Source organism: Rutilus rutilus (genome assembly GCF_951802725.1).
Source record: "Rutilus rutilus genome assembly, chromosome: 9".
NCBI classification, from domain to species: domain Eukaryota; kingdom Metazoa; phylum Chordata; class Actinopteri; order Cypriniformes; family Leuciscidae; genus Rutilus; species Rutilus rutilus.
In genome coordinates, this window is record NC_140223.1 from 33,894,196 (window position 1) to 33,904,619 (window position 10,424).

The 10,424-nt window shown below is 40.1% G+C and overlaps 1 protein-coding gene across 1 annotated transcript; it reads right to left on the reverse strand.

Annotated features, from left to right (window-relative positions):
- Positions 1 to 5,867: 5,867 nt before the first annotated feature.
- On the reverse strand, positions 5,868 to 9,663 carry LOC311297117 (uncharacterized protein). The gene is made up of 4 exons (XM_084419247.1): positions 9,102 to 9,663; positions 8,867 to 8,993; positions 8,569 to 8,697; positions 5,868 to 6,528 (listed from the first exon to the last, which is right to left on the reverse strand). The coding sequence occupies exons 1-4, from the start codon at positions 9,515 to 9,517 to the stop codon at positions 6,475 to 6,477; spliced, it is 726 nt and encodes a 241-aa protein (XP_084275373.1). The 5' UTR covers positions 9,518 to 9,663; the 3' UTR covers positions 5,868 to 6,474.
- Between the last annotated feature and the right edge of the window lie 761 nt (positions 9,664 to 10,424).

The following is a 10,424-nucleotide window of genomic DNA, read 5'->3' on the forward strand; positions in this document are numbered from 1 at the left end:
CCCCAACTCATTACCTCTAAAGAAAGACATGCAGCCATCATCGCTTTGCATCAAAATGGCCTCACATGCAAGAAAATTGCTGCAAAGAATATTGCACCTGAAAGAACCGTTTACCAGATCAAGAACTACAAAGAAAGAGACTCAACTGCAGTCCCAGTTGAGGACGTCCCAGAGTGTTCCAGCAAGCATCTCCTCCTGAGGAGTCAGCTATATAATCGTGTCACCACCACGGCCTGGTGTCTAGAAGGGCAGCAAAGAAGCCACTTCTCTCCAAGGAAAACATCTAGGACATGCAGGAAGTACACGGATTGAACAGCAGAGTCAAAGTGCAAAGATATTTTCTCTGATATCACAAGGCAAGAATGATAATGAAGTGGTTCGGAGGTTATTACTTTGAAATTTTGGATTCTTGGCCAGGCAAGTCCCTGGATTTTAATCACATAGACAGTGCTTGGTAGATCACTTGCAAATTGTAGTCAGTTACCGATTTTAAATTACATGAAAAAAAAGAAAAAAGTTCTGTTTTGGTTTAGTTTTATGTGTTCTCAGTTCCTGAATTTATTTCCTGTCTTCCTTATGCCTTGTCCACACGGAGACGCGTTTAGCTGTATATGTTAAAATGTTGTATCATATCGGCGTTTCGTCCAGACTGGATTAATCTGAAAACGACACCCTGATGTTTTCGTGTGTACAGCCAATCCGTATATTTTGTGAAACGATGATGTCATCATCCCACGTGTCGACCCTAGTCAGACACCGCTACGTCACGTAACAACTGCGGACTACATGCTCGTGTTCGTGCTGCAGAAGCTACTGAGCCTCTTTTATTTCTTTACTTATTTTTTACTTGAATGTATTTTTATTTTATTTCTTTATTTTACTTCTTTATTTCTTTATATTTTCTTTCTTATGCTATGATGCTTGTCTGTTGTCTGATTAAGACATTTCATATTTTGTGCCAGGTCATTTATGTTTGTTTATATTGTTCAATAAAGTTATTGGTAAAAAAGAAAGAAAGAAGAAGCTACTGAGCATATTATTATATATGTTGCGCTCAAGGTTTATGCGCATGCTTCAAGTCTTCTCCGTTTTTAGTGTATCTCTGTGGCAGAATTACAGCGCCACATACTGGTCTGGCATGTATACTACATCGTTTTGAGTCGCTTTCAGTGGTTCAGTGTGTGCGCAGACATTCCTTGAGATGATTCCTTTTTTTTTAGAACGAGGGGGAAAAAAAATAGGGAAGATAGGGAAAGCTCTGGCTTGATGTGAATGTGGCCTTAGTTGACCTAGTTTCCTAGTTAGGCTGCGTTTACACTTGCCATTAACATGCTATCACCGTGATCCAATCAAGCAGATAAGATCATAAGCCAATCAGAACACGTTGCGTTTACACCTGTCCACATCAAGTGGCTTCTGTATCTGGAAAACAGATTATGGGCCCTATTTTAACGATCTGAAACGCAAGTGTCAAAGCGCAAAGCGCAAGTAACTTTGTGGGCGGGTCTCGGCGCTGTTGCTATTTTCCCGGCGGGATAAATGACTCTTGCGCCGGGCGCAAATCTAAAAGGGGTTGGTCTGAAGTAGCTTCATTATTCATAGGTGTGGTTTGGGCGTAACGTGAAATAAACCAATCAGAGCATCATCTCACATTCCCTTTAAAGGGCATCTTGCAGGTTTTTTTCTTTTTTCAAAATGAATATAACCTTGTATGAAAATACCATATGAAAAGTAAATGCAGGATTAAAAATTGTTTTGCAAGACATAAGGGCACAAATTTAGTAGAAAACGTGACAGTTTCCTTGACCGTGTTGAAAAAACGCTTTTTTTTCACTATCGCGTCATATGACGTCACACGAGGGAGTCGTTTGCCGGCTCTGCGTTCGCTCAGTGCGGAGTAGGTTGGTATTCAGTTGGAGCGGTCATGATTCAGTGTGTTTTCGCTGGTTATTGTATTTCAATTAATCATCGTCGTGGTAAATGATTGTGAATTATGGCCTGTCAGGACATCGAGTCCACAGGTTTCCGAATAAGAAAAAGGACGGTGCGATCTCCCGTGCCAGTGTGCGTTTTGTGCAGCGTAAGAGACGGGACTTCACTTCTGCTTCTGCTTTGAAAAACGCGGTAGTGTGTAGCGTTCACTTTAGACCGGATGATTATAATCCCGGCGATATGTGCACACTGTGTCCCGGCTCCTTCATCGGGTCGCCCGGTGACGGCCCGTCGTCAGCATGTGGTTCGGCCGCCGGCGGGAAACATGACGCTCACGGATCCGTCAGAGATCACTACATCTGTTTTACAAAATGTGCCTTGTCTTAATTTAATTCATTAACATATCCTACATAAACTTGTAATGTAATGCATTTATGTGTTTGTTATTAGTCTGCAGCCGAAACTTATTATTATTATAAATATATGTTCTATAATTTATTTTTAATCTGTACAAACCGACTTTAATGTTTGTGTTGGCTGTTTCTACATATAAAGTTTTTATACAGTAAGACAGTTGTGATTGTGATCATTTTTTTTATTCATCGTCACCAAATGGGTCAATTCAAAGCCTTTATAAAGTCCCTCTTCCTCTGGAAACTGTCTCCTAATGGCTGACACACACAACACATGCAGGTAAGGGTCTAAATACTAGCTTTGCTATTGCCTGATACATGATGATAATAATCTGTACAGTATTGTGATCTGAGCATAGTGTTATACATATCGCCGGCTAACGTGGATACATCTAGCTGCTATAAGCTAACACTGTTCTCTCGCCCTGTTCTCCTCACACCACAACTCGCCATTGTTCTGTCTATAATCCTGGCCTGTCCTGCTCACTTGGCTTCATATCAGGTTCATAATTATATGATATCATTATAAATATCAATTATATATATCATACGAGTAAACATTTAGGCTACAATTCCCCCAGCTTTCCGAGCTGTCATTGCGATCCATTGCTTTCCTATTGTTTACTTTGACCGCTCTCCCTCGTGTTACGTCACTTCCGGTTCGGCGGTTTTCAAATGCGGAAGTAAAATTTTATCACAAAAACGACTCCAGAAGCCTAAATAGCGTTTTATAAGTAAATGTTTATATTTAAATCTAGTTCCTATGTTATTTTTCTATACATTGGCTTACTGGGTACTCTAACCTGCAAGATGCCCTTTAAGAGCAGACACACTTTTTCCTTGGCGTATTGCTATTATAACGGCGGATTTGCCAGGCGCGCGTCAAGAGGGGTTCACAGCCGAGGAGACCAACGCTCTCGTCACGGCTGTAAAAGAGAGAGAAGTGACATTGGGGATGGGAGAAACACACCCAAATTAGCTTCGGTTAAACAGGCATATAATAATGTGGGTAAATGTGTAAGCTAGATATATGCTTTTATAATAAATTATTATATTTATAATAAATTGTCTATCTATCTATCTATCTATCTATCTATCTATCTATCTATCTATCTATCTATCTATCTATCTATCTATCTATCTATCTATCGTTTGTAATAATATGATTTGCAAAAATGAAAACTGCTGCTTCTGTGTAGATTAGAGAATCACAGTGTATGAGCGTTGTGCACTCTATACATTATGGTCAAGCATGCGCCCTTAAAATAGCATAATGAACAACGCGCAACGCGCCACTGACTTTAGACAAGGTTTTTTCTGGCCAGTGGCGCAATTGTTTTATGGAACAGTAAAATAGCACCAGGGAACGTTTGCGCCGGAACACGCCTCCTTTTTTGCGCTGAACCACCCAGGGAGCGCAAGTTCATTCCCTAGTTTAGCGACGTGCTTCTGTGGAGGGAAAAGCGCGCTTTGCGCGGGTGCAAAATAGGAATGAAACATGCGTCGGTGTACAAAGTCAATTGCGCTGGGTGCAAGATAGGGCCCCAGATCTCGCATTCCCGCTAAAAAAAAAAAAAAAAAAAAAAAAAAAAAAGGATGGCTCCGGTGCAAAGTCGACCTGAAGCGGTGGGTTTTCTTTTAAAAACAGTTTTCAGTCGGGGGACATTTTACAAATCTCGCAAAATGAGGAGGATGAAGAGGCTGCAAGTACTAATAATGTGGATCGATGTCGTAATGGAAACGGTACTGAGAAACGTATGGGTCCGAGAATGTTGCCAGCTGTGATGGGAAAAATGCATGTGAAAAAATGAATGGTTCCGCAACTTTTGGATGCAAAGGCAAACATTTCAGTATATTTGCGATGTACTTTGCACTCGACTGTATCGCAAAACCACACAGCTCTCAGTTCCAGAGAAAGGAGGGGGAATAATGACAGTGGGCGGGGTTTTGTGTGACGTCTACCTGTGAATGCAGACAACGATGGCCGGATTGCGTTTACATTACACTGGATAACATTCCGATCAGAAGCGTGTTTACACTTGTCTTTTCAATGCGTATGTGGACAACATCCGGATACAGGTCGCATGTTAATGCCAAGTGTAAACGCAGCCTTGGGTTATCATAGCCTTGGCATGTGTTCATCTGCCCATTGTTACTGTAATTTACTCATTTATTCTGTGTATACTCCCTGGCTTGATCCGAAATCGCCTCCTATAGACGGTTTCATCGCACGCACGCGCGTTGCCGGGGTTACGCGTTGGCCCGAAGTTAACTTCCGGTCTGTGTTGTTTATCTATGTTGTTTATCGGTAATAATTATGGCGCCGACTACAAACGCAGTTAAAATAAAGGTGATGAGTAGACTGAAGTTGGGCTCAGGTTGTTGTGCTGTGGGATGCAACCTGACCTCTGGAACAAATTCCTTATCGAAAATAAAAATGTTTCGGTTTCCTAAAAACGAAGGGAGACGGCGAGCATGGATCACCGCTGTGCGAAGAGAGGCTTGGCAGCCAGGCAATAATTCAAGGATCTGTAGCACTCACTTCGTTACAGGTAAGAAACTCATGATAAGCAACAGATAATAGCTAGCTGACCAGTAACAAGCCTGCAATAGTTAACGTTATGTGTTTAACTAAATTGATTACTAGCAGCTACACACGTAACGTTAGCTGTAACATTGTATACATTCATTTTACACAGTAACGTTAGCTCAAAGTCGTAGTTGATACATTTTAGCTGCGCTATGATTTAAACTAGCGTTATGATACCTGATGTCTATCAAACATAAAAGCCACAATATTTTTCCATCAATGCTATAAAAATAAACTACATTATTTAACTAACAGTCACCTTTGGCTTGTTTCCTGGGGACATAAATACAATAATGCATAAGCTCTTCTAATGAAGCTTTAAATGAAGTACTAAATATGGACTTTTACTACATTTTCACTGACGAATTTACTACATTATCACTGATATATTTTATCTGTAAAGCCGCTTTAAAACAATGTGCATTGTGAAATAAATTTGACTTTGATCTAATTTCATTGTACTAGAAAGGCTACTAATATTTTTTTTAATCAAGTTTTAATCAATATCATAGAAATGCACATGAAACCAGTTATGGATTATGCAAAGCATGTATGTATGATGCTTAGGAGGTGCAATACTGTCAACACAAACTGTTTCTGTCTTTATTTTAGGTGCGCCATCAGTGGACCCATGCCATCCAGATTATGTTCCATCAGTTTTCGCTCATAAAAACACCATTGATGGTTCACAGAAGTTGGAGCGATACCAGAGGAGACAGAGGAGACCATCTGTGGTTGAGTCTATGGATTCACCTTCCTTAGAGGTCACCCATGCTGACCCTGGCCTGAAGAAGGATGCACTGCTGTGGGTACAGATCTGTCAATGGCAGACATTGACCAGCTACAAAATGAAAACATTGAATTAAAAAGAAAAATGGCTTTACTGGAGAAGAAACTGGAATCTCAAGAAAAACGACTACAAGATCACGTTTGGCAGTCCGTCTGATTTTATTTTAAATGATGACAAGCACACTCATTTTTACACTGGTCTACCATCTGCTTCTGTTTTTTTCACCCTCCTCACTTACCTGACAACAACATGGAACGCATCATCAACCATACTTACCCTTCCCGAGCAGTTTCTTGTGGTCCTGATGAAGCTTCGTCTAGGCTTAACTCATCAAGACCTCGCTTTTCGCTTCAGAGTGAGTTGTGGAACTGTCTCAAACATCTTTCATGAATGGCTCGATGTGATGGCTAAAGAGTTACAATGCCTTGTCCGGTGGCCATCCAGGAAAGATATCAGAAGAAATCTCCCCACCCTCTTCAAGACTACAGGTTTTCAACAAGTTAGATGTATAATAGACTGTACTGAAGTGTTCATTGAGAGGCCAACTAGTTTGCAAACACGGGCAGTCACATACTCCCATTATAAATCACATAATACTGTGAAGTTCCTTGTTGGTATTAGTCCAACAGGAGCTTTTACATTTTTATCAAAAGTCTGGGGTGGTCGTGCTAGTGACAAGGTTATAACAAAAAATTCAGGCTTAATTGACCTTCTTGAACAAGGAGACCATGTAATGGCTGATCGAGGCTTCAATTTTCCCGAATATTTTGCCACCAAATGTGTTCGTCTTCATGTACCAGCATCTACAAAGGGAAGAAAACAATTGACAGGATTAGAGGTGACACACTCTAGAAAAATGTCCCGAGTGAGAATTCACGTGGAAAGGGCCATAGGAAAACTGAAGACATTCAGAATTCTGCGGAACACCCTGCCAGTCAGTATGGTCAAACGGAGAAATGATAACAGTCTTTGCACAATAGATAAAATATTAATTGTTTGTGCAGCACTTACAAATCTGGGGAAACCACTTGTACCAAAATAAAGCAGGACTTAACCACAACTTAAAGGGACAGTTCACCACCTAAAAACCCTCATGTCGTTCCAAACCTGCAAGACCTTTGTTCATCTTCGGAACACAAATTAAGCTATTTTTAATTATTAGGCTGTCAATGGAGGGACAGAAAGCTCTCGGATCTCATCAAAAATATCTTCATTTGTGTTCTGAAGATGAACGAAGGTCTTACAGGTTTGGAACGAAATGAGGGAGAGAAATGAATGACAGAATTTTCATTTTTGGGTGAACAAACTCTTTAATTTGATACTTTTACCTACGGGATTACTTTTTTTCTTAAATTAAATATATTAAATTTTTTTCGTAAATTACATATATTAAAATACCAAACACATGCATTATGATATTTGTAGTGCTGAACTTGTATCACAATGTTTCAAATGGACTGTAATTATAAAATGAAATGATATATTCAGTAATGAACATCAACAAATATTGATTAACTGATTTATTGACTGATGAATAAAGTACTATAGACTACGATTTCCGTTTTTAATGTATTAATGTATTTGATGTAAAAAGTGAAAAAGCTTGGTGCTCAAAAAGGCAGGAACAACCTATGCTTTAAGAAAAAAAACTTTCTTGTAAAACTTATTTCAGATCAGCACTATTAAGATGCTTTTGAGACAATTTTCATGTAGCTGTCACTCAACTGCAGTCTTCCCTCTACAAATGCATCCACAACTTTTGGCAGCATGTGTTTAAAGTAAAAGCTACGTAGCCTTTGCATATATGTGGAGACAAAACCATTGTCATAAGGCACATCAAGTTCCAGGTGCTGTACTGGGGTCCAAATAACAAGACAGGATGTTTTCAGCCCGAGACAGTGCATCCCTAACTGTATCTGCCTGTAGTAACCTCTGGGGCCTTTTGGGTTCACAATGTACTGCCCGCCCTCCACTCTGATGTCTTGGTTTGTGGCAGTGAGTGCATCATTAAGGGATGTGCAAGCATTGAGTGTGATAGGGCATTTTACTTCTAGCAGCTTGTCATCAATGATGCCATCAGGGCTTGCTGCCAGCCATGGGTCTCCTGCACACACCACCAACCCTTTGTCCATCACTATGCAGCCCCTCTCCCTAATCTGCTCCTTAGCAAGTCCCTCGCTTTCCTTCCCATACCTTGTGGCCATATTCCCCTGGAACTTTGGGTAGAGGTGTTCAGTGATAAACTTAACCGGGTCAGTTGTCTCACGCTGAGGCACCTTGCTGGCTGTGCTTGCTGTTATGCGTAGCTTGCGCGCATCATGCCAGAGTGGTTCTATGCTCTGTTTTCTAGTGTTTCTCTCTAGTTCCACCACTTGATCAGGGTTCAGTTTAATGAAGGCCTCATAAAATGTTGTGCACTTTAGACAGCTCAGAGCACTACCATGCTCACTGTGGGGCTGAGCTAAGCTGCTGAACATGTTGAGTTCCTCTCCCTGAGCATCCTGTTCTCCCTGACTGCTGGTGAAATCCTGACTACCTGACTCAGAGGCTGTGTCTGTCTCACTGCTGTCACACATGACGGAAAAGAGAGCACAGCCTGGCACAACTTCCTAAAGTAAATGGTGAAAAGATCGTACCTTCACTGCTATATATATATATATATATATATATATATATATATTTGTATATGTGTGTGTGTGTGTGTGTGTGTATATATGTATATTTATGTATATGTATATATGTATCTTTTCTATATGTATCTTTATGTATATGTATCTGGTATAGTACTGAATCTTTTACATTAGACTACTTGATTTGTTAGAGATATATGAACTATAACTTACTTTCAGGGCTTTAAAAAGCTTTTTTGGTGACCCATCTGGATTTAGTGGGGGGAGGCAGAGGGGAGCTTGTAGCTTGATCTTCTTGCCAGGTTTCAAGAAATCACACTGAGCTACTGGTTGTGGATCAGCCTGAAAGGATATTTGAAATGTACATTATACATAAATATACATGATAATAAAAATAATTATTAAAGAAAATTGGCATATGTAGTGTTGTACAAAATACCACCAATTGTACACTAATATTTGAAAAGACTAGGATATAATTATTAAATATAATAATTGTTCAAATGCTCACCTTTTTAGTCACCCGTGACCAAACACTTGGTTTTGAAGTGACAGATGGGCCACTCTGGAGTCCATCCTGAACACACTGCTCCGCAGCAACCAAAATCGTACCCACATGGCTACACACCTCTCCATTGCTGCATAGATCCAGATAGACATTTTACCAACGGGATAAATGCAAGTATTGAAAAAGTGTATCTAAATACTATTGTAAAATGTAACGTTAGCTAGCCAGCCATACTTACCCTGCCATGCAGGTGCAATGTCCACTCTGGATTTCGCCGGACTTCTTCGCAATGATCCAGGCGGAGTAACTCTTTGAAAGCGTCTGACCCGCCTCGATTTCCCCGTAAACGACACAGGTATTTCCATCCGTGTGTGTAAGAATCATTTTAACTTTTCCGGAATGAAAATAGTTATAGGCATCCAAGCTGCGATATGCCTTGAACGCCTCCCTTGTGTACACACATTCCTTCTCGACTAAGTACTCAAAGATATTTACCTGACTGACCTCCGGTAAATCAGACAGGTCTGTAGAAAAAAACGTTTGCCTCAAGTTTTTGTTGAACGGGTCTGGCAGTGTAACGTTGTCACATTTAAGTTTGGCCAAGTAACGGCTCTTTTCTTCTATTGGTAGTCCCAAATAATACTGACTAGACATACTTGCTAGCTAATGTAATTTGCTTGTTTCTATACAGGTTTCTACAGAACTCTGTTGTTTGTTATTGATTCTACCGGAAGTTAAGTTTGGGCCACAAAAGCGCGCATGCGCAGTAACGTTTGTTTATGTTGTTGCCGTTGAAACCGTCTATACCCTCAAATAGGGCATTATTTGAGGGGAGCAGCCATTTGTAGTGGTGTCCAAAACCATAGTGGACGTAATTGAGTGCACTTATTCAATCCCACAATGCACTGCAATAACAAGTGTACAAACGATGTACGCTCAACGGCTGTCCGAATTCGCTCACTCGTTTTCATTCACTCCTTCAAGTGAACAGTATTAGTGGACTAACGTAAGGAATAGTGAGTGGCCCCTGTTCTGTTCTGCTCTTATGTCTATTAGTATGTTTTTGTTTAGTGGTTGTCCTGCGCATTATCTTTAGTGTTTTGATTTAGTGTTTATTAAAGTTGACTACTGCATGTAGATCCTGCCTCAACTCATCCCTTGCTGCAACCACAGTAATCCATTGATGTGACAGTAATCCATTACATTACACATTTAATTTAATATAATCTGACTACTTTTTGAATACTTTTAGTTTACGTTTGACCTAACTCATTTACCTCATTGATTTGAATAGGATAATCTTGTACCATACGGATATGAAAATACAAAGAAAAAGAAAGTATTTTATGTCCTTTGTTATCAACATGAAGTGCATTAAATATTGCATTATATTTATGACTGAATTTTATTATTGACCTAACTCAGTGGTTCTCAATTCCAGTCCTCGTGACCCACTGCTCTGCACATTTTGTATGTCTCCCTTATTTAACACACCTGAACCAGATCATCAGCTCATTAGGAGAGACTCCATGAACTGAACTGAGTGTGTCAGATAAGAGAG